The 25,361-nt window shown below is 34.6% G+C and overlaps 1 protein-coding gene across 1 annotated transcript; it reads left to right on the top strand.

Annotated features, from left to right (window-relative positions):
• Positions 1-368: 368 nt before the first annotated feature.
• On the top strand, positions 369-24,069 carry LOC148954408 (bifunctional glutamate/proline--tRNA ligase-like). Its single transcript, XM_089087247.1, has 8 exons — positions 369-379; positions 1,030-1,264; positions 5,613-5,883; positions 10,204-10,343; positions 12,886-13,080; positions 20,024-20,206; positions 21,226-21,464; positions 23,913-24,069. Exons 1-8 carry the CDS (start codon positions 369-371, stop codon positions 24,067-24,069), a joined length of 1,431 nt encoding a protein of 476 aa, XP_088943373.1.
• Positions 24,070-25,361: the final 1,292 nt, after the last annotated feature.

Below are 25,361 nucleotides of genomic sequence, written 5' to 3'. Positions count from 1 at the left end.
TGGGTATAAGATTACCATCATTTTTTAAGCGGAGTATTGTGGATGTTGTTGGGTGGACGGGATGGCCCGAAGAATCAATTAGTTTAACTGTAAATTCCTCTATTAGTATACCGGTGTCAACACCATAAATCACGTATTTATACGACTTTTCTACTTCTTTTAAAGTGGCAAACGTTTTGGAACCCCCAACGGTTTGTTCCTTAGACCTTGAAAGGACTGAATCCATGGCATTGTGAGAGGTAAAATAAAGATCTGTCTGACCGTCTTTCAGGAAGATTTCTTCAAAAGATGAGTTAGCTAATAGAAATATAGGCTTTCTAATATCCATTAACTGATCTCTAGTAAAGGGTTGACCATTGGTTTTCATGATGGTCACAATGTAATAGATGTACAAATGGCGAGAATTACGGGATAATTACGTATAGGTAGGTGAGGCTTTAGGCGTAGAAAGGTAAGTGCTACATGAAAGTAGTCACATTGGTTATGATTTGTACTTGGATCAGAGAAATAAATGTACAGTTATTCATAAGTTTATACAACACAGAAATTGAAATTTCATTGAGGTGATTACGAAGTCATAATTTTAATATGCGGAGATCAAAATTGTTAGGAGACAAAATGATAATTTTTTTACAAATTAGAAGATGAATAATTACCAGAAGGTCTCAACAGGCAAGGTTGATACCGGACAAAATAGAATTTTTCACTTTGACCTGGTCTTTTTCGCCTATTTTGAAACAGGGAGCCTAAATTTGATCATCTTCACTTAAATGATAAATTCCATTTGGTCTGGTACCTTGCTTGTTTCTGATTCTCGCAATATCTCTTTTATTACTTTAATCTTATTATACAAAGTACAATTATTTTACGGAAAAATAAATGCACAGATTTTATCCATTTTGAAAAAGATACGAATTCAAACCTCTTTTCGGTGAGCGTTATGATGTCAGCGGTTGCGAATACTTGTCCGTAGTTTCGATGATGTTAGGTGTTGCGAATAAATGCTCATTTTTAAATACCTTTTTACAGTACAAAAATTCGAGCTTTTTTTAAGGTGATCAAGAAGTCCGAAATGATTGGGTATTATGATGTCAGTGGATATTACATACTTCGTCCCTGGGCATTTTCCATTTGGGAAATTATAAAAAATTTCCTTGATGGAGAAATAAAGAAACTTGGTGTCGAAAATTGCTACTTTCCTATTTTCGTTTCCCAGTCAGCCCTTGAAAAAGAGGAGAAACATTTGGAGGATTTTGCACCAGAGGTATGTTTTCTTTTTTCTCTATACCTTTCAATTCCCTTCTGTTAGTTGTTCGATATATCATCCTAAGGGTCGTATTTGACATTTTTGAACTTGTGAAATAATTGCCGAGACAGGTTTGTTCAGCTGCATTCAAAGGGAAGGTAAGCAAGGCAATGTAAGTTTAATCACACATCAATATTATATCATCAAGAAACCTTGTTCTATGGATTGGTTAAGGGTAAACTTAACAACAAAATCAAATAAAATATTTTGTTCTAGGTCTTTTCATATTTGAAAGCCACGCTTTTTCAAGATTTTTTTGTTGATCTTTCAAAATTATACTTTGGTTATGGCAGTAACAGATTTTCGTCGTTGTTGCCGGGTCGAACCGTCAAAGTAAATAAGCAAAATTTATTAGTTAAATTTTGGCAAAACTTTTCATTTGCAGAAATTAAAACATTGACGTTCTGTTAATTCCCTACGGCGACTACACCTTTATAAAGAAGCTACGCTTTCCTAAGCAGTTCGATGCAATTTGTTTATAGGTTTTATTTGCTTATTTCACCATCGTTTTTTTTTATTTTGGTGCCTGCTGCTACCAAACACTGTAAAATGGCGTATGGAGGTCGTGGCGTATGGCGTATAATGGCGTAATTTCATTAAAAATTTAATTCCCGATTTTTTTTTTGATTTCCTGACCTATAAAACCATTTCGAACAATCAAACTTCATTTCTCCTGTTCTTTTAAACCAGGGTCCTATTTTTGTCAAAATCCTGGGGAAGGGGGGAGATGAACCAAATTGTCCCTGATCAAGTGAAAATGACAGTGGAAAAAGACGAGCCATATAGTACCATAAATGCAAAAAAATACTGGAGGAAACTGACGTGGGTCTCTGAATTATGCAGGCTTATCTTAGTTTTGACAAGATATTTGAAGAAACTAAATTTCAACTGGGGGGCAAACTAATTTCTGGAGGGGAAGGTGCCCCCTCTCCCCCCGAATCCCTAGCCAGATAAGCCCCCTGTTTTTAACCTATATCTTATGTAAAATAACTTACCGCAATTGCTGCAGGAAATATAAACCTTATGATTGCAGGTTGGACAATTCAATAAACAAACAATGGAGAGGACTAAAAATTTTTCAATTCCTCTACATAATAAACCTGAAAGTTTTTTTTTTTAGGTTTCATTGAATCGGGGAAAATTGCTTGAATTTTTTATATTTTTGGTTTTGTTCTTAAGTTAGTTCTAAACAACATATTCGATACAATTCACTTAAAGTTATATAATTTCTCAGTGATTATCCTTGCTATGTCAGAAAAATAATTTTTTGTGTTCTGATTATATTGCTCATTCATCAATTGCATGCACTGTATTTGTTGTAATATTTTTAATCTTTGAGATAGTTTATTTGCTACATATTATCTCTGATAGTGATTTATCAATTTTATTAAAAATAACCACTACCACTGTACTTAAATTTAAAAAAGTTGTTTTTTCTAGTGTCGAGTCTTTTTTTTTTTTAGAACAAGAGTGTCCACATAATTGTTGTTCAACCTTTCTAGTGTTCGAACCCCCGAACACTTTTTTAGAATGATTTTGAACATCCATTTTTTTAATTTAGATGTTTATGCACATTATAATTTTTATTTTTTCCAGAAAAATAATGGGGACTTTTCAACTTTCAGAACTTTTTGAAGTAATTCAAAAATTTTGACAAAAATCTTGGTGAATTTGAGTTAATCTTGGTCTCAAAAAGAGATGCAACGTTTGAAGAAGAAATTTTATTTAATTTGAGTGTCATATGAGCCTCCAAAATTGGGATACATAGAGTTAGAAGAACCAGTTTTTACCAAAACGTATATATAACATTTTTTAGGATTTTTTTTGAGGAGCTGTTACAATTTCGGTATGATTGCTGTCAAATAATGGTGAAATTTTAGATTTCAAAACTTTTTTAGAAATTTCGAAATTTCGCATACTTGTAAATTGGAGGTCATTCGGATCACTTGAGAAGTATCATCTTGATCTAAAAATATCTACAGAATTTCTTAAACACTGTTTATCAGATTAACTACAGTTTTGGTAAATAATTCTTAGACAACACTGCCTTTCCATTTAAAATTAATACTAAAATATATTAATAACGGATCTTTTTTTTCTGATATTTTTTTCTTATTTTTTAATTTTTGTTAACATTTTTTTAAAGTTTGTTTTTGGATTTTTTTTTAATATGGGTTCCGTTTTGTTTTCTGTTCTTTTTCTCTTTTTTTTTTCTTTTTTTTTTATAGCGCTAATGTGTTTCCTTAATTTTATTCATGTTTTATTTATCCATTTTTTTTTCCGTGGATAAAGGCTTCCGGATGTGAAGCAAGACACTTGTGATCTCGACAAAAACCAGTCAGAGCCTACATAGTATACATTCGAGCTGTAATACTATACCTGTGAGACGTGACCGCTTATTCGATCACCGCTGCCGTTATTATAGACTCCGAATCAATGCTTGGTCTAGAATTCCCAGTATTGAAGAAAGGAGCTGTTGTGGCCAGTCTGAAAAGCTATTTCTCGTCATCAAAAGACGTTACTTTAAGCTTCTTGACCTCAATTTGATTTGCCCTAAAGGTATGATATATTGAGACGTCTTCGTCTGTGAGCCAGCACCCTCCTGGAGGCAACAGCCGGGAGGACAGAGAAAGAATCTTTGGTGAAAATTCAAAGAGGACCTTTAACTATGTGGCCGTTTCCGGAGGCATGGTTGGAGACGGCACAGGAATGGACTGCAGATCGTCGGGGAAGCTGCAGCCGATAGATCAAAGTGGCCGTCAGAATTAATTCCAAAATCCATTGGTGCCAGTCTCGAAAGTCCATTGTCTGGTTACCACCGAAGGTGGTAACCCGACAATGGACTTTGGCAACATCGCGACTTTGGCAACATCGCGACTTTGGCAACATCGCGACTTTGGCAACATCGCGACTTTGGCGACATGGCGACTTTGGCGACATGGCGACTTTGGCGACATATCGACTTTGGCAACATCGCGACTTTGGCAACCTCACGACTTTGGCAACATCGCGACTTTTGCAACATCGCGACTTTGGAAACATCGCGACTTTGGCAACATCGCGACTTTGGCAACATTGCGACTTTGGAAACATAGCGACTTTGTCAACATCGATTTTTTGGCAACCTCTCGACATTGTATACCTTGTCATGGTAGCAACCTCTCGATTTTGGCTACATCTCCTCTTTGGACCACTCTCCACGTTATAAACCACGCGACTTAGTATACCACTCGACTGTGGCACGCATTCGACGGTAGCTAGATCGTTACTTTTGCCACATTGCGACTTTGGCAACATCGCGACTGTGGCAACATCGCCACTTTGGCAACATCGCGACTGAGGCACCATCGCGACTTAGGCCACATCGCGACTTTGGCACCATCGCGACTTTGGCAACATCGCGACTTTGGCAACATCGCGACTTTGGCAACATCGCGACATTGGCAACATCGCGACTGTGGCAACATCGCGAGTTTGGCAACAACGCGACTTTGGCAACATCGCGACTTTAGCAACATCGCGACATTGGCAACATAACGACTTTGGCAACATAGCGACTTTCGCACCATCGAGACTTTGGCAACCTCGCGACTGTGGCAACATCGCGACTTTGGCAACATCGCGACTTTGGCAACATCGCGAGTTTGGCAACATAGCGACTTTGGCAACATCGCGACTGTGGCAACATCGCGACTTTGGCAACATCTCGACTTTAGCAACATCGCGTCTTTTGCAACATCGCGACTGTGGCAACATATCGACTTTGGCAACATCGCGACTTTGGCAACATTGCGACTTTGGCAACATTGCGACTTTGGCAACATTGCGACTTTGGCAACATCGCGACTTTGGCAACATCGCGACTTTGGCAACATCGCGACTTTGGCAACATCGCGACTTTGGCAACATCGCGACTTTGGCAACATCGCGACTTTGGCAACATCGCGACTTTGGCAACATCGCGACTTTGGCAACATCGCGACTTTGGCAACATCGTGACTTTGGCAACATCGCGACTTTGGCAACATCGCGACTTTGGCAACATCGGGACTTCGGCAACATCGCGACTTTGGCAACATTGCAACTTTGGCGACTTTGGTGATAATGGACTTTGGCTCCTAAATCTGCATCTAAAGAAGTCAGTTTATGTAAAAACAAATAGGAAAGGTTTTTAATAGGGAATAAAAAAATTAATTCTTTAGGTTGGACAGCTAGCCAATTGGAATTTCTTTTTGTGAATATACAGCTTTCAAAGCCTTTGTTCTACTTCAGGATTTTTTTTAATCAACATATGTCGTAATTTCAGGTTGCATGGATCACTAAATCTGGTGATAAAACATTAGCAAAACCAATAGCCATCCGACCGACCTCTGAAACTGTTATGTACCCTTCGTATGCTAAATGGATTCAGTCACATCAAGACCTGCCTTTACGTCTGAATCAATGGAATAATGTTGTTAGATGGGAGGTTAAGAAACCTCGTCCTTTTTTGAGGACAAGAGAGTTCTTGTGGCAGGAAGGCCATACTGCCTTTGCAACTAGAGAAGAAGCGGAGTCTGAAGTGTTCGCTATTCTTGGTAAATTGTTTTCTGTATTGATTTAATTTTTCTACATTTACTTATTACAAAAATTCTGGATTTTTGCTATTTTAAGGATAAAATTTAAAAATTAACAGAAATCCAGTATAAACTAATTCGAAATCCGCTTACAATCGCCGAGAAATTTAGAAGAAAAAATAATTCTTGGTAAGATTGTCTATCTACATAATTTTTCATGTCGGTAACTCACATCCAATCACTAATCTTTAGCTCTTTTTTGGTACTATACAACGGGAATCTGAAGCCAAGCAAGTACTTCTTATTATATATTAACAGTCATAGAAGAATGATGACGAATGTTACGCGTAGTATTGGTAGGTCTACCCTATTTTGTCACACCGCTAGGGGATTGAGTTGAAACTACAAGTATTTTTTTTTGGGGGGGGGGGGTAAAGGCACTTATAATATTATGTTCAGTGGAAGTTGCGAAATATTTTTTTGTGTTTGTCACAAAAGTGTTGAAAAATTGCTCAAAAGAGTTGAAAATGAAATCTGGTTGTTCGAATTGGTGAAGTGGACACTTATCAAGGACATCAAATTACAAATATGCTTTGCGCCCTGCTTCCATCAGAGTTCTTTCCATTTCTGAGAACCGCGATTTTCTAAGATTTTTCTTCAAGGATGTAATAAAATTATGAAGTGCTTAGAACAGTATCGATGTTTCGTCACTGTTGCCACATTGAACCGTGAAAATAATTGAGCAAATCTAATTAATTGCAAAACTAATTTTTGCCTCTTGTCTGTCACAACTGTGTTGCTAGCTTATCTAATAAATGAATGAAATAAATGATCTTTAGACTGGCAAGAAATAAATGAGTAACTTAGACTGGCAAGTATATGAAACAGTTGTACTGTAGCTACTAAGCTCATTTCTACTTGGAGATGAGGAATATGTGTTCCTTATCTTCTATTGTAGAGGAAAGTAACAAAAAATGATCTGACTTGAGCAATTTATCCCTATGCAGAGAGCATGAATATCCTTCCGCAAAGGCTCTATAGGGTTGCCACAGTCTTCAGAAGCGTACAATGTTTAATATGTTTTTCTAAAATAGTGACTTATGCGACTACTAGTGGCGTTAATTTAGGGATTGGGGCTGTGCCTTCCCTTGATTTTGATTTGAAAACGGCTTGTTAGATATTCATTAAAAAATCGCTTTTTAGGGATTTTCATTGAAGACATCGAAAAAACCGGGAAGTCCCCCTCCCCTATAGATATTTAAAATGCATTTTGCCTTAACTGTTCTGTTAGTACTTCTGAAGCCTTGCATTAGTCCCCGATTTTTTAGTCCCCGAAAATGGCTAACAACGATAGAATGACATTGTGAGTTGACCTAGCTTTACCTCTCCGATGTGTCAATTTTGGAGGGAAAATCAAAAATACTCAGAATCAAAAATAAATGGGATCTGCCTCAAGGGGAAGCTCAGAGGCCCTTCGTTCCCCCATTTCTGAGGGCCGGTGAGGGGGGGGGGGTCAATAGAGGAGGGAAAACCAAAAATACTCAGAATCGAAAAAATATTTCAGAAACCTTGCTTTAGTGCCTGAATTTTTAAAAGTCTCCAAATAAAAAACCAGAAACTTTGCATTAGTCCCTGAATTTTAAACAGTCTCTCAAAAGACAATGAAAATCGCTATGTATTATGTATATATGGCGACTAAAATGTTTTGTCAATATTTTAGAAATTTTGCATTAGTTCAATAACTAAAAATCAGGGTTAGAAGCTTGTGGTCTTCATATAAAATTAGGTGATTCATTGTAGCTTTTCCATTATCCCTTAATTTTTAGAAATCTCTCCAAATCTCTCCAAACGAAAAACAATCGCTAAAGTTAGCATTAGTGAGTGGCAACATTTTGTGTTTCATGATAATGTTTGTATATCAATGAACGTTAGTTGTCTAAACTGTTTCCTGTTCAATCAACTTCTCATCTTCTTTGAGTTATATAATGTTTGACATTTAGAACTGTCGGGTTTGACCGGCTGGTATTGTGAGCGAACACACGAAAAGAGGAAATAATCCTCCTAACACACAAAAATGTGGACTTTCTAATACATATCTTCCTCTTAATCCCTTATCTGTTTTAACTCACCTTAGGTACAAACATACGATACGAATTACAGTTCTCCCATCGAAGTACAATTACAAGCGAAATACAATATGAACATTTGATGGAATTATTGTAATTCAGGTCAAGCACCAACACGCCATTTTGTTAATTTGAACATTCAGGCTGGTTTTTGACTGTCTTCGGTATAAAGTATGTGGCCGTGTTACAAGGAATATTCAATATTACTTTTTTTTACTATTACTTTTCTTACTTGTATTATAAACGCCCTACCTAATGTTCTTCTAAAATGTTTCTCTGACCCTCAATGCTTTGAAATATACCAAGTTAAGATAAAAATATAATACTTTATAAATAAATTTGGGATATATATTTACACATTAGCGGGGATACAGTTATTCTGCATATTATGTAGCTTAGTATGTTTTTTTTTTTTTTTTTTTTTTTTTTTTAATTTTTAATTTTGTTACTTTACTTTTTTTAGTGTTTTTTTATTGGTACTTTGTTAGTATAATTGTTGTAAATTGGGGGGGGGGGGGGCAAATAAATTGCCCCCACCCCAAGTGCAAATATATAGCCCAAATTATATATTTTCCATCTATTCCGTCACTTGTCTCTGTCTTGTCTGACGCTAAGCTGAAAGAAATAACGAAAAAACCGGTTCTTTAATGCGTTAATGATTAAACAACTTGAGATCTAGGGTGTATATCATACATGTACCTTAATTTCCTTTTAGAATTAATTTTCTATAGCAACTTTTCAGCATAACCTCCATGGAGGTCGATGAACATCTAAAAGCGGTGCTTCCGTCGTCTTGTGTCATTTTTAAAGAAATCAGTGCTACTGATTTTCAATACTAATGATGAGCCTCTGTTTTGCTGCATCTTCCCCTTCATCAGTGCTACTATAATGGACGCCTTTCAACTTTTCTTTGAGGTTTTGGAATAAATAAAGGTCAGATGGAGCTAGATCCGTTCTTTAAGATGGATGTTACAGCAAGTTTGATCGATGATAGAGGGATATTGAAAGATGGAGCTCTCTTAAACAATTTTTAGTTTATTCTGCTTTCAATTTAGTCAAATCTTCTACATAATAGGCGTCTGGGAGAGTTTTTCAACCATCTAAAAAGTCTAGATTACAAATCCTTCAGGGATCCAGGAATGGTTGCCATTAACTTGTTTACAGAAATTCCGTGTATTCTTTGAGTGGCCCATGTATGAGTATTTAATGCTCGTCAGTGTCTTCAATAGGGGACATGTTGCTGTCAAAAACTTGAACAGGCGAAGACAAAAATTTTGATGCTTATAGACAGTTATCTTTTAGCGAAATACTTCTTCTTGAGTTTAATTGAATAAAGTCATTTATAATCGCATGTGTTTTCAAAGTTGCAATAAAACTATGATGATAACGATTTGCTTGCCTGATTCAAGTTTAACCAATTCTATGGCAATTAAATTAAGTTTAGGTCCTGGAATTGTGTAGAGGTTATCTATTAGCGTCTCCAAATAATGAAAGAAGAGGAATAAGGTAATGTGAGGACGTGGTAGTTTATCTATTATCTAGGCTATCTGTTAGTTTCTCTAAATAATCAGAGAAGAGGAAGAAGGTAGTTTGAGGACGTGGTAGGTTATCTATTGTGGATGTTATCTATTAATGTCTCCAAATAATAAAAAAAGAGGTAGGAGGTACTTAGAGGAAGTGGTAGTTTATCTATTCTGTAGGCTACCTATTAGTGTATCCAAATAATCAGAAAAGAGGAAGAAGGTATTTTAGGAAGTGGTAGGTTATCTATTGTGGAGGTTATCTATTAGCGTCTCCAAATAATAAAAGAAGAGGAAGAAGGTACTTACTTTGAGGAAGTGGTAGGTTATCTATTGGCGTCTCCATATAATCAAAGAAGAGGAAGGAGGTCCATGAAAAAGTGTCAAAGTTGCGACTTTCCAGTCTGTCCAGTCGTTTACAGTAGATGAGAAGTGCTTGTGTCAAGTAGTTGAAAGTTTGTCTAATTAAGCTTGATAATAAATGACGTCCAATGTTCGTTTGTATAAATCTAGTTCGACTTGAAAGCTATTCACATCTTTCAGTCGTAATTTCCGTTTGTTCTGGCACTCTTCTAGCACATGAATTTCTGTACTTACAAAACATTTTGATTCTCTACCCTTTTTTCTCTCTCTCTCTCTCTTCTCGCATTCTCTCTCCCTTTTTTTTACCTGTTGGCATATTAAATATTTTTCAGATCTATATGAAAGGATTTACACCGACCTATTAGCTGTTCCCGTTATAAAAGGGAGAAAATCAGAAAAAGAAAAATTTGCCGGTGCCGATTTCACCACCACCGTTGAAGCGTTTGTTCCTGCTAGTGGCAGAGGCATCCAGGTATCTACTTTTTTAATTTTCGTTTTATATTTAAGTTAAATATTTGTGTTTTTGATTCTGCGTGAAACACGGCGTGGATTTAATCTGAAAGGTTTTTTATATATATTGCTCGTCTTTGATGAAATATTGCTCCATCAAAAGATACCAAATGTTTGAAACATAATGTCTCCATACAAAGATAGACCATGGAAGTCGAAAATTCGTACCTCGTTTAAAACTATTTTTGCGTGTGGCTTCCATCTTCGTTGCACTTTTAACGCATCTTTTAATTATGTTTCTCCAAATGTATATTTCAGGTCATAAATTTTGTATTTTAAGGGGGGAGGCTTCATTGAAAAAATGTTTTGAAAAGGGACGATAGCAGGCCCTCCCCTCTCATGCAGTCGGCAAGTACGCAGCTTTTGCTATAATAGCATATGTTTCACTAGGCTCTATTTACCTATTTAAGTAAGCGTTAAATATTTAAAGATGCTGGATATCTGAATCTTCACCGTTAAAAATCTGATAAAGTTCAATGCTTTGGGATATTTAAATAATACGAGTTAAATAGATTAAATACTTGAACCATAATTATATTAAATAAAATAAGTTAGGTTATCCCAGTGCCTCCATTTTTTCTGTTTTTTTTTTTTTTTCAGAAAATTTAAGTTTCAAAATCAAAGATTTTCAGAAAATTTTGTTTGGTTTGGTTGCGAAAACCCTGCCGTTTGGTGCAATTTGAGCAAATTTTTTAGTGAAATTTATCAGGCATCTCAGACATTTATTTTATTGACATTGATGTTTTTATCACGTCTTTACTGAAATCTCAGTTCGTAAAATAGTTGCTTGAGCAGTGAGTTGGTATATCATTGATGGCTAATGTCTTCCTTGGCAATAAAACTTCCCATTTTTACCACATTAAAATTTGGTAAATCATTTAAAAATTGGTAAATCATTGATGGCGTATGTATTCCTTGGCAGTTTGGCAATTGTGTATTCCTTGGCAATTCCCATTTTGTATCACAGTAAAATTTGGTAAATTATTTAAAAATCGGTAAATCTTTGATGGCCTGTGTCTTCCTTGGCAATAAAAATTTCCGTTTTTACCACAGTAAAATTTGGTAAATCATTTAAAAGGTGCTAAATCATCGATGGCTTATGTCTTCCTTGTCAATGAAAGTTCCCATTTTTATCACAATAAAATTTTCCTCAGAAAGAAAAAAAAATTGTCTGCATAATCGGTATGTTGAATTAGTAAATCTTCCCTTCTCCTTTTAAACAGGCAAAACCGGTAATTTATGTCTCAAACTCTATTAGTCGTACCACCATTTTTGTTAGATATCTTGTAGCTGTATACCTGCTCGTGTATAACAATAATATTTCTTTAGGGTCTGGCGTCTATTTAGGTAATAATTATATGATTTTATTATAATTTATAAGCACTATTATAAGTTCTTGTAACTTTCAAGTTTCTTTATGTTCTTTGTGTATAAAGACTACAAGGAAAAGTCTGTGTTTTTCAAATGTATGTTCTTTATGTATAAGGACTAAAAGAACTACAAGAACTATAATAAGTTCTTGTAAGTCTCAAGTGTCTATATGTTGTTTTTGTTCTGGTATTGATTTAGCCAATAAGTCTAAAGTTTTACGGTTATTTTCAAGTCCTTTGAACTTCTGAATGGAGTGTCTTAGAATAGAAAAGCTTAGAGAAAATTATTTTAACAGCTAAGTATGCACATTTTTATGATGGTCATACATTATCCAGTTTACGTTATTTTACCACTTAATTTATAAATAAATGGAATAAATAAAGTTTACATTAAAATTTATAAACATACAAGTATAACACATATAAATATTTTTTACATCTGTCGAAGTTCAATGCCTTATTTTCTTTTTTTATTGAGTAACTACGACTGAATTATATGCATACACTTATGTACATGAAAGACATCTTGAATTCAGTCTTCTGACCTGCCTATGAACTTGTAGGAAGACGTTATCTTAGGGGAGTGCAAGGAAAATGAAATTACCCTTGATACCAAATATTCGCAGCAACAACTCACACAATATTGATAACACAGCACCAATGTGTACACTTTTTCGTCTTTGAGCTACTACTCGAGTCACACAAAAAAAATCGATCAATCATTTCTGCAACTTTCCTCCAGTCACCTCGTATTATCATAAAAAAAAATAGACAAAAGGTATTAATACCTCGTTTAATTTTATATTAAAATAAAGTCTATTGATTTGTTTTCCTTTCCCTGGGGTACGCAAAACTGTAAAAACACAGCCGCGTAGTTATCTCCTTGCCTCCCGAATTATCATAAGTTTCTCAGGATTTTCAAATAAGTCGTCTGCTCTATTTTCTTATTGGGGATAACAAAAAAAAAAAACTGCTTGTGTGTGCCCTCAAGTATTTGTCATGTTTTTGTGTAAATAAGTGGATAATTTTTAATTGTATAATGCAAAGTAAAAGGAATTAGTAACAATTTATTTATTAATTTTGTTGATCACGTTTTTTTTTTTTTTTTTTTTTTTTTTTTTTTTTTTTTTACAGGGAGCGACTTCACATATGCTTGGGCAAAATTTATCGAAAATGTTTGACATTGGATTCAAGAATCCCGAGACTAAAGAGAGAAGCTATGTATGGCAGAACTCATGGGGTATTACGACCAGAACCATTGGTGTCCTAATCATGGTCCACGCTGATAATAAGGGACTGGTTCTGCCACCTAGAGTAGCCCCTGTACAGGCAAGTTTCCCTTAAATGTCTTTATCTTAATTCTCAACCCAGTCTGATTGACCCAAAGAGCACATTACTTCCACTGGGGGGAGGGGGGTGTATATGCTCCCTCCAACCATCACCAGGAGTCAAGAAACATTCAGAAGAAAAGTTTAGTAAGTATTTGGAGTACTATTACATGATAAAGTCACCTTGTTACCTTATAAACTACCTGATGCGTTCCAAAATAGTTTCTCCGCCATCTATATATTTCTTTCGCTTCATCCATATTAAAGTTGTTTGTCTGTAAAGACATAATTTCTTTTTCTTGCTTTCTCATCCCTAATATCATCATCACTATAAATATCGTTACGAATTGTGGCCAAGCTCATAATTATATCGTATCTACAGGGCAGGCTTTACCGATAGGCCTACTAGGTCCAGGCCAAGCGGCGCACAATGCCAGGGGCGCAATAAATTATCATTGAGCGATTTTTTTCGTAAAAATTGGACCGATAAGTTTTATCATCATAGTGCCAGGTGCCCTCCACTGCCGCGCAAATCCACGCCTCAGAAATCACGAACCATGTTAGTGAGCTATTGAGTTTTTATCCGGATGATCTTGAGCCTATGATTGTAGATCAATGCTTACATTTGAAGCCTTTCTTGGTACAAAATAGTGAAAAAAAAAAAACAACTAAAAAACTGAATTTTGATATCAAACAGTTCGTGGTAACGAACTGTAAGGAAATATAAGAAGAATCGGACTTAAGTTCTTATTTCAAATAGATAAATTTCATTAAGTTTACTCATAACCATTAAAGGTTACTAGCCTGAGAAAATTTGCCTTATTTTCGAAAAAAGGTGGAAACGCCCTCTTAAAGTCAAATCCTATTAAAAATCACACCGTTAGATTCAGCGTATCAGAGAACCCTACTTTAGAGGTTTCAAGCTCCTATCCGCAAAATGTGGAATTTCCAATTATTTACCAGAAGAAAGATCACGGATGCGTGTTTATTTGTTGTTGTTTTTTGTAAGAGTGATTGTATCGACCCAGTGGTCCTAGAATATCGGGAGAGGGCTCATTCAAACGGAAATTAAAAGTTCTAGGGCCATTTTTAAGTGATAAAAAAAACTGAGCGTGATCAGGCCACCTCCAACGCCTCTTTTTTCTCAAAATCGTCCGATCAAAATTTTGAGATAGTCAGTTTGTTCATTATTGTTGAAAGGCCGAATAATTCTGACTTTCGGATATATCATGACCCCCCCCCCCCACAGTCCCTGAGTAAAGGTCTTTGAGTTACGAAATTTGTCCATTGCTTACGTGTAGTATTGGCTATTGGGAAGAATGCATACATTTTTCGGGTGGGGTGGGTACTTTCTGGTGGGATTTACCACGGGGATAATTTTCCATGGGAAGGGAAGTTTCCAGGGAGTGAATTCTTAAGGGGAAATTTTACACTAGAGGACTTTGCCAAACTTCCAATACGAAATTCGTCTTATATCTTGCTTTCTTATTGCCGACTTAAGGTTACGCGTGGAGATGTTAAGGGTAATTGTCCGGGGTAAATTCACACCAGGATTGAATTGTCTAGAGAATATATTGTGGGGAGGAGGGATTTTTCCGTGGAGGTTTAGCCAGATTTTCTGGCACTATTTAAAAAACGATCAGAAAATAAATATGAGAAAAACAAATTTTTCAACTGAAAGTAAAGAGCAACATTAAAACTTAAAACGAACATAGATTATTACATATATGAGGAGGGTTGCTCTTCCTTATCGGCTCGCTCTTTATGCCAAAGTTTGAATTATGTTCCAATTTCTTAAGAACGACTCATGGCCCACTGTGTTCATTTAATTAGAACAGTAAGCTTTTTTTAGTACTAAAAAACTTACATTCTGAAATGTATCTTTTTTTTATACAGTCCGAGGTTTTTGTCATCATCTAAAACTCTAAGAACTTCGGTAATTTTGTTTTATTTTCGTATATCTTTCACAGTTGCTGTACTTGGAAAAAATTGATTAATATTATCTCAATTAAAAGTTTTGGGGATAAGTAGGGTCTTCATTTGCCCTTTTCAGGTGGAGTTAGCCAAGAGAAATTGGAACTATTAACCAATTAATGCGTCCGAGGTTGAGGCAAACACCGCCATAGATGAATTTGACCTGATTGGCTATCTATGTTGATGTCACTCGGCTGCAAACGAAGACATAGTTCAGTACGGTCCGTCAAAGACGGCTCCTTGGGCTGACTCATTTCACACGTATTATTATAACAAAATACTAGCTTTACATAACTCAACCCCCACTAAAATCAAACTCTGGTTGAATCAACTCAACCCAAGTCCTATGAACAAGTTTGAACTAGCATTAATTGTAAGATCAAAATTCTCTTCTAGCTTCGTTTGCGGTTTCTAACTTATATAACTTATTTGAATAAAACCAGAATTGTTCCAAACTTTCACTAATGGTTCTATATCCGAAACAATGACCCGATAGAATGTTTTTTGTTTTATTACAAACTGATCTTTTCGTGAAACCTTTGTGAAGAATTTAAAAAATAGTTTGAATATCTAGATACTTCCAAAATATTATAAACTGCTCATTAATAAATGCAAATTTATTTAAAATATCCAGTTCACGATATAGACTTATCACAAAATATATCGTTAAAATATTTTTTTTTTTTTATATTAGATTGTCCACTATGGTATATTATATCATAGGCAGCGCAATAGCGCTGTCTAAGTAAAGAATGATGCTGGCACAATTTTTTTTTTTTTTTTTTCTTGGTCTTAGACCAGGGCACTTCGTTTCAAAGGAGTTGTCGTAGAAACTTCGAAAAGGATTCATTCGATTGAAAATTGGAGTGGCTTTTGCCATTTTTATTTGTGGAAAGTGATTGGAAGGCAACTAACACCCCCTTCACTCCCACCATTTCCCCAAACGCATCCAATCTAAAATTTTGAGATAGCCATTTTATTCAGCGTAGTTGATTTCTAGATAGAAATTATGTTTTTGGGGAGGACACTTCTCCACAGTCTTCAGGACAAAGGTTGTAAGTTGTGTCCTGGGGGCATATACGTTTTTTTTTTTATAGAAAGCGCTGTAGTAGAAACTTCAAAAAAAGCTCGTTCGATTCGAAATTCAAAGGGCTAGTGCCCTTTTTAATAGTCGAAAGTGATTGGAGGGTAACTAACCCCTCTCTTACGCCCACCTTTTCCCCAAACACGTCCGATCTAAATTTTGAGATAGCTATTTTGTTTAACGTAGTTGAAAGTTGTGGGAATTAGGTCTTTGAGGATGACAACCCCCCACAGCCCTTGAAGTAAAGGTTGTAGGTTATGCCCTGGGGGCACATAAGGTTTTTATTGAAAGCTTTATTGTAGAAACTTGAAAAAAAGGGCTCATTTGATTGGAAATTCAAAGGACTAATGCCCTAATTAGTTGTCGAATGTGATTTAAGGGCAACTAACTCCTCTCTCACGCCCACTTTTCCCCTAACACATCAAATAAAATTTTTTAGATATCCATTTTGTTCAACGTACTTAAAAGTTTTAAAAAATATATTTGATGATGATAACCCCCCTCAGAGTTCCCGGGGCAAGGGTTTGTAAGTTATGCCCCGGGGGAATATAAGGTTTTTATTGATAGTGATGTTGTAGAAACTTAAAAAAGGGCTCAGTCAATTGGAAATTAGAAGGGTTTGTGCCGTTTGTAATAGTCAAAAGTGATTGGAGGATAACTAACACCCCTCTCCCACCCACCATTTCCCGAAACACACCCAATGAAAAATTTTAGGTAGCCATTTTGTTCGACATAATTAAAAAGTATGGATATATTGTTTTTGAGGATGACACCCCCTAAGCCCTCAGGGCAAGGATGGTAAGTTATGTCGCTTAGGGTATCTAAGGTTTTTTTTTTATTATATAAAGCGTTGTCGCAGAAATTTCAAAAACTAATCATTCGATTGGAAATTGAAATGGCTAGTGCCCTTTTTAATAGTCGAAAGTGATCGGATGGCAAATAACCCCCTTTCACGCCCACCATTCCCCCAGACACTTCCATTTTGTTCTACGTTGTTGAACTGTCCGGACATTAGGTCTTTTAGGGTGACGACCCCCTCAGAGCCCTCAGGTCCCGGGGTGTAAATTATGTCCTGGGGCAAATAAGGTTTTTATAGAAAGCATTGTCGTGGAAACTTCAAAAATGACTCATTCGATTGGAAATTAAAAGGGCTAACGCCCTTTTTGAGCAACTAACACCCCTCTTACACCCACCATGTCCCCAAACACATCATATCAAAGTTCTGAGATAGCCATTTTGTTTATCGTAATTGGATGTTCTGAAAATTAGGTCTTTGAGGATGACACCCCCTTCACAACCCTTAGGGCAAGGGTGGTAATTTATGCCCTTGGGGTGTATATAACGTATTTATAGACAGGGTTGCCTTAGAAAATCAAAAAGAGCTTAATTTATTGGACATTGAAGGGCCGAGAGCTACTTTTAATAGTCGAAAGTTATTTCAAAGCTTGACCTGTCTATAGTAAACACCGATCTGGGTACAATGTATTATTTTTTGTTTTTTTTGGTTAGAGCAGGGCACTTCGTACCGAAAGAGTTGTCTTAGGAACTTCGAAAAGTTCTCACTCGATTGAAAATAGAAAGGGCTAAAAATTGATAATAGTCGAAAGTGATTGGAGGGCAACTAGTCCCCCTCCCACGCCTACAGTCCCATTTGCCTATTATGTTCAAAAACTAAATATTGCCTTAAGATTAAATCAAAATGCACTTTGTTAATGATAATTCCCAATAAGGCATCTCAGTAGTATCCCAAGAACGACTGAGGGTATTTTGTTAAAACTATCGGGGCTACTTTTGCTCTTAAAATTTAACAGAATCAAAATAGCGTAAGTGTATCGAAGCTATCAAACAAAGTAAACAGATTTTTTTTACGACTAGCATCAAGTTTTTTATTTCAGTTCAACTAGATGAGGTATGTTTGTGTACAAATTTTCAAAATGGCTTTTGTTAAAAATTTCCTGAAAATTTTTCTACAGTGTACAAATAGCAGGCCAAAGTATAAAGTCTTAAAAAAACAAAAAAGATTTAAGAATTATTTTATTTTTCCCTGGAAAGACTATGTCAATATAAAACGAATAGAAATTAATTAAAAAACTTGTTCCTCAAAATAAGTTTTTCAAAGAAAAGTAAAGAACTCCATTAAACTCAAAAAGAGCTCAATTGATTGGAAATTCAAGGGCCTAGAGCCATTTTTAGTAGTCGAAAGCTATTGGAAAACTTGACCTTTTTATAGTAAACATCGATCTGGGTACAATGTATTATTTTTTCTTTTTTTTTGTTTAGAGCAGGGCACTTCGTACCGAAAGAGTTGTCTTAGGAACTTCGAAAAGGGCTCACTCGATTGAAAATAAAAAGGGCAAAAAATTACCAATAGTCGAAAGGAATAGTCGAATAATTTTATTTTTCCCTTAAAAGAATATGTAGATATAAAACGAACATAAATTAATTAAAAAAAAAACTTTCCTCAAAATAAGTTTTTCAAAGAAAAGTTAAGAGCTCCATTAAACCAAAAATGAGCAAAAATAAAATCAAATAATCTATCAAGCGTGAAACTACCACAAATCAGCATCGATAAATAAATGAAACACAAAATGAACAGTAATTACAATAAACAACAGACTCAAACTCAAAACGAGCAAAAATTAACATGAGTAGGGCTCAAAACCCCTGTGCCTTCACAGGCCAGAACATAATTTGCACTTTACTGAAAAAAAAAACACAAATGAATGTGCATTGTCAGTTTAATATACATATGCTGATAATTAGTAATAAAAGTATAAATATTATTTGATTTATTAAAGTTATAAGATAGAAAATATTTATATGTTTTCAGTATAAGTGCAAATTATGTTAGAAACTGAAAGCACTGCTCTGGTCAATTTCAAGTTTAAGAGGTTCGATTCAGCAATCAGAAATACTTGGCTTTTTACTTTTTAATTGGTCTCTTTGACACTAAACACAACTTACGGGATGTCCAGCCAAGACATTGGCCACTCTTCTCCACTTCACTTGGTTTTGACCTTTTTTACCGCAAAGACCTGATGCAGGGTACAAGGCCGTATTAGGGAGGGGGAGGGGCATAGTGTTTGAGCCTTCCCTCCTCGAAATTTTTTCTGATGTGTAAAAATATAAGGATAATTTATATATAAAATTAAATTACTTTAGCTGAAACTGTAATAAAAAAGGACTTGAACTTTATTTTCTCCTTTCTGTTTTTTTTTTTCTTTTTTTTTTTTTTTTTTTTTTTATCATTATTATTATTTATCAGTGTTTTATTGTGTATCGTCCCTTTGCTTGTGAAAACAAACCTTATGGTTTTTAAATAGGCTGAGTTATCTGTCCCTCCAAACTACATTTATTATCTGTCTAGATTTGCTTCTCAGTATGATTTAACCTGGTTTTTAAAAAGTGGAGCTATTTTCTCTCAACGTACCGTTTAAGGAGTACTTTGATTGATTTGTTAAAATACTAAAATAAACCATTTGAACTTAAGAACACTTTAACACGAAAATATAGGGCACTATACTTTGGTTGTAGTTTGACCTCCAACGGGTTCCGTAACTTCACTGTTCGCTGCTTCACAGCTCACACAAACTGTGTCCCGGTTTTCATTTTGCTATATTTATGATTTATTATCTTTTAAATTCTACAGTGTATGATTAATGACATAAAAAACGGTTCATGAACCCTCCAATGCCTCCAATATTTCTTTACCTTGTAAGGAGTTTCGTGTGTGTTCCTGTAGAATAGTCGAGTGAGTTACTCTCGTAAAACTTTTGTTTAATGCTCCTGTGAAACAAAACAAAAATGGCATGTATCTCCTTTGACCCACTAGTTTGTTTTTCAATCTGTTGTTTCCATTCCAATGACCCATTAATTTGTTTTTTAGGTTGTTGTAAGTCCCACACTCCAAGGAATGAGATCCGGCGAAACCAAAGAAGAACATCGAAAGCGCCGTTATGAATTATGTAAGCAGCTTGAAAACGAATTGAATAGTAATGGTATTCGTGTAAAAGGAGATTACAGGGAAAACTATGTGGCAGGTGGGAAGTGTAGCCATTGGGAACTCAAGGTCAGTGCAAGATTTGACAAATTGAAATTAGATCAGAATCTAAAAAAAGACGAAAGGGGACTCATGCTTTAGTATCAAGACAAAAAGTTAAAGTGTCTAAAATGGTATATGGAACAAAAACGAAAAAAAAAATCATTCATATTGTGTAGAATTTTACAAGCAAGGGTTGGTCTGTTTGTTTTTTTTTGTTTGTTTTTCTAAATGCATTATTGACGGTCTTGTCTCAAAAAATAATATCAATTAACACCACACATCAAAATAAAAATAATGCTTCACAAGCTTTCTCACCCTATAAAAATCACACCCTACATTGCATCAAAAAATGATTGTTTACCGTATACAATCATTTTTGATTGTTTTTTTTTTTTTTACTCACTGAAAGGATGTTTCATGCAGAATTTTCATTATTCATAAATTTTTATAACTGTTTAAAGCCTTGGGCAATAGGTCTTAGATGCTAAATAAATCAATATACTCTATTTAATCATTTTTAGAAGACATTTTTACCAACCCCCTCATAAACTGTACTTCGAAACTCCTGTCAAAATTTCAAAATATACAAGAGAAGGTGAGAAAAATCTTGCCATTATATTCATAATATGTAATTACTTCCTATCAAACTATCTTTTTTTTTGTTTTTTTGTCTGTTTTCTTTTGTTTTCTGTCTCTTTTTTTATCTGTCTTTTCCCAATATCGTGTCTTAATTTTTTGTCTTTTGTTGACATTTTTGGCGACTGTGAAAGCTAATGCGAGAAAATTCTTGCCATTTTATTCGCGAGATGAAATCTACTAGAATCAAAACATCTCTTTTTCTGTTTTTTTTTCTTCTGGACATTGAGTCAAATTGATCTCTATACACTTTACATCTTTTAGCCTTTGTTTTGTATTAGATTTTATTACTGGAATATTTTGTGGTTCTTCGTTCTATGTTTTGATAGTAAGATTCTTTCCTGGGTGTGAATGTTAGACTTTAATTTATTAAACGGGAAATAGAAAAAAATGAATTTGTCGAAGTTTAGAGGGACACGGGTGATAAGACAACCTTTTCTCGTGCTAATGCGTCAGAACGTGTGAAGAATTTGCTTGATACTATTCAGTGTTCGATGTTGGAAAAGGCCACCAAGGACATGAAAAGCCACACCAAGGAGTGTTTTAGTCTCAGTGATCTTGTGGAAGAACTGGATAGGAAGAATATGATCCTTGCTCCTTTCTGTGGGGACAAGGGGTGCGAGGAGAATATTAAGAAAGATTCTGCAAGGTAGGATACTCTATTTTGTATTATTTTGTGTTTTTGTGTGTGTTAAAGACAGATTTTTCCTTAAGCAAAGAGAAACCGATATATATATATATATATATATATATATATATATATATATATATATATATATATATATATATATATATATATATATATATACATATATGTATATATTATTATTCTGTGTTTATTATGTATATACGTATATACATTCTGTGTATGTATATATATATATATATATATATATATATATATATATATATATATATATATATATATATATATGTGTGTGTGTGTGTGTGTGTGTATATACATCTTGACCAATACGTCAGGCACTTTTAACTTGGAATCAAAATAGAGCTTCACTCACTGCCTGAAATGTCAGAAATAGGGTTAGCTTCTGCCCTAGGCAGAAGTGGCCTAGTGAGGCCTAGATTTTTACTGAGTTTTTGAACAAACTAGTCTATCAGCATCTTGTTTGACAATTATCCACACCAGAAATTCCGAACAGTTACGTCAAAATTGGTATGTACGGACATTTAGATTTAAAGTGAAAAATCTATTTCCTTGATTTTTTCTATATCAATTTTATGAAGTACATGTTTTGAAGAAGTGTTGAGATCCCGTTAGGGTTACCGTGAGGGATATCGTAAGGGTTTCAAGACAAAAACTCAGCTAAAAGTAGGTTTTTATTTTTCGGTGTACTTAAGATACAGGTACAAATGCCATTCATTGCTTCCTAATTCCGAAAAATTTTGACTCTAATCTTCTTACTGATTGGTCAATCCTTAAAATGTTTGGATTGCGAGAGTCTTTTGCGTTCTTTTTTCCAAAAATGGGTTAAATCTTCTTTTCTCACATATATAAGGTTTAAAATTCAAAAAGTAGGATCTCAGATGCGTTAAAAGCTGTCCTTGACTAAAAGGTACAAGTAAAATTCTTATAATACCAAGATAAATTAAAGTTCAAATCGGGATATAAATCATTTTAATAGACAGGTTTAATAGACAGCTTTTAATAGACAGACAAACAGTGATAGAAATTCACCAAAAACACCAAATATTTCAGTCCCATATGCAGTAGCCGTCATCAGTAGTAAAAAATCTGTTATTTTTGGTCAATTTCTATGACTGTTTACGAAGCGCTGTCTATTAAAAGAATTTTATCTCTAGTGGAATTTTTATTTATGATCATGTAAAGACAGCGTGGTCTCCGAAAGTACATCTAATACAAAAAACATTAAAATTAATATTTTTTGCCCCATCGAACGTATCTAAGGTCAATTCATACCTAAAAACCATGATTTTCCACTAAATTTTTTTTGTGTTGTTTCAAAACCGTGAAGTTTTTAATGCAGCACTCCATGTGTCCAGTGTTGAGACCTTGTAGAGAGTATGATACTTCTTTTCAGGACTAAAAATTCAATCGGTGACAGTTTGCTAATTCTTAATTACAATTACACCTACGAAGGATATTTGTATTTTTCATTATTTCTTGGTTGTAATTTAGTAGTAGCATGTATTTCAATTATTTTTATTTTTTAAAAGTTAAATGATACATTATAAATCATAAACATTGTTATCATCCGATGTATTAGGGCTGTTCTCTTACTCATCTTTGTGCTAAGATCTTGCATCTTTTGTCTTTTTTATGCAAATGTCTTTCATCATTCTGCTCTGATCAGCGGTTTGAGAACAAAGATGAGTATATCTTCAAAGCTCTCTCATCATTGTTCTATATGGCAGAAAGATGACTTGTTTCACGCTTATTGCTAATATCTGTGGGCTTAAATATATTATAACAAATATTATTATAAAAAAGATTATATTTGAATAAATAGTAAATATCTTATTATTAATATTTTGTTGATAAAAAATGGCTCTATGATTAGCACATCCTCAAAGTTTTCTCATCATTGTTCTATATGGCAGAAAGATGGCGCTCTTCACACTCTTTGCTAACTTTAGTCAGCTGAAAGATCTTACAACAAAGATGAATACAAAAGAACTTAAATCTTTGCTGAAAGATATGAGATCTTAGTGCAAAAGAGTGAGTAGATCATCTAAGTTCTTTCATCAGTGTTATGTATGTTAGAAATATGGCGTCTTTCACACTATTTGCTCACATTAGTGAGCTGTAAGATCTTAGATATAAGATCTAAGTGTAAAAGAACGAGTCTAATATTTGTTTTTTCATGGTTTGAGCTATTGACTAGATATATCTTTTTATTGCGTAACATACTTAAATGCGTATATACCTTTTGAAGAAATGCGACCAGATTGTTTTTTTTATCTCTGTAATTGTCTTGTTTCGAGAAGTTAAAAACAAACGTTTTTTTTTTGAAGAATAATTATATTGGAAATTAATTAGTAATAAAAAATTCATTTAATGAATTATATTTTTTATAAAAAGTTTTATCTTTAGTATTACTTTCAAGTATTTTTGTAGGGGAACTGATGCAGAACCAGGAGTACTGGCAATTGGGGTTCAAAGTCTATGTTCCTCATTGGACCAACCATATGCCATATCAAAGGAAATGAATTGCATCCATCCAGACTGCAATAGAAAACACGAGAAGCTAACACTTTTCGGTAGAAGTTATTAATTTCTCTGATTCCCAAAGAGCATGGAAAACCGAAAACTCACGGACATCTAAATGTATACGTATACTATATCATGTGGATGTATACACCCTCTAGTGCTACGCAGCAAGATTGCATGTCTAGACGAACAATCATAAAACAAAAGTATGATTGTCAAAGTATTATTCCATTTTTTAATTTATCTCCACGCACACTTCTGCATTTGAAAAGACTACCCCATTCTTTAAAAGAAGAACTACCAGACTGCCACAGAAAAAACTGCATTTGAAAACACTGCCACATTCTTCGAAAGAATCGGGTAATTTTCATTTATTAGGATTTTCTGTTCTTTTGTATTTCAACTTTGAAAAATAGTTTTTATGGTTGTTCTCATAAAGAAACAACCTTTTCATGTTTTTGAATTTGAAATGCAAATGTGTTTCCAAGGTTTTGCCAAAACCCTAATAAATTCAAATCTTCCGGGTGGGTGGGTGGGGGGTGGGGAGGTTGCATGAGCCGGAGACACGAATAAAATTCATTTTTATACCACAATTCGTTCAGGTTTTTTTCTTTTCTCTTTTTTTTTGTAAGGATGAAATGATAAACTTGCTTTTAACAGTCAAAGATTTTGGAAGAAAATCAAGTCAGGCGAACACATGCTGAAAATTTGTCATCATCTTATATTCAAACTCCTTGAGTCAAAGGATCTACTGAAAGATATCATAGGATATCTAATAAATAAGAGGCAGCCAAGCCAGTAGCTCTGCTCAGCCCACAGAGTGAAGCAAAAGGAAAAGGGCTAAATAGTATCAACTGAAAAGCCCGCCTATGTAAATAGAAGAAGAAGAAGAATTTGTCGGTTACAACAAAATTGTTCAGGTAGATGCCGGTTTTTCATACATGCTGTCTACGGTTCCAAGCAAACGTTGACTTTTAGCTAAATTTTAGTAAGTTCAGTATGAAGTCAATTTAATCTCATTTAGAAATTGTTTATTTCTGCCGGGTAGCGCTGCATTCGAATTATCGGTAATAGTTATTAATTCCTTTTACGGCCAGAGTCCTTTTCGTTCAGTTTCCTATTTTCTTTGGTTATGAGGTTTACTAAAGATGGCTTTTGTTTATTTATTATTTAATTGTGGATGCTGAATAAATACGAATATAATTAATTGCTAGTTTTTTTTTATCAATAGTACTGAGACAGACCATGTCTTTCAGACATAAAAAAAAAATTCCCACCTGTGTACAGGGATTTGAGGAGGGGGGTTCAAGTTTTTATAAATCAATAAAAAATGTTTTGACAAAACTATGAAATTAA

Source organism: Artemia sp. Qi Xiang Cuo, chromosome 3, assembly GCF_049724085.1.
Source record: "Artemia sp. Qi Xiang Cuo chromosome 3, ASM4972408v1, whole genome shotgun sequence".
In the NCBI taxonomy this organism is placed as follows: Eukaryota; Metazoa; Arthropoda; class Branchiopoda; order Anostraca; family Artemiidae; genus Artemia; species Artemia sp. Qi Xiang Cuo.
The sequence above is the reverse complement of the archived record's forward strand: the minus strand, read 5'-3'. Positions and strand labels throughout refer to the sequence as shown.

Bases quoted from the DNA above. Each gene is read 5' to 3' on its own strand.
- LOC148954408 (XM_089087247.1), top strand. The intron at 5,884-10,203 runs GTAAATTGTTTT...AATATTTTTCAG, and splicing joins TGAAGTGTTCGCTATTCTTG to ATCTATATGAAAGGATTTAC. The intron at 13,081-20,023 runs GCAAGTTTCCCT...TTTGTTTTTTAG, and splicing joins CTAGAGTAGCCCCTGTACAG to GTTGTTGTAAGTCCCACACT.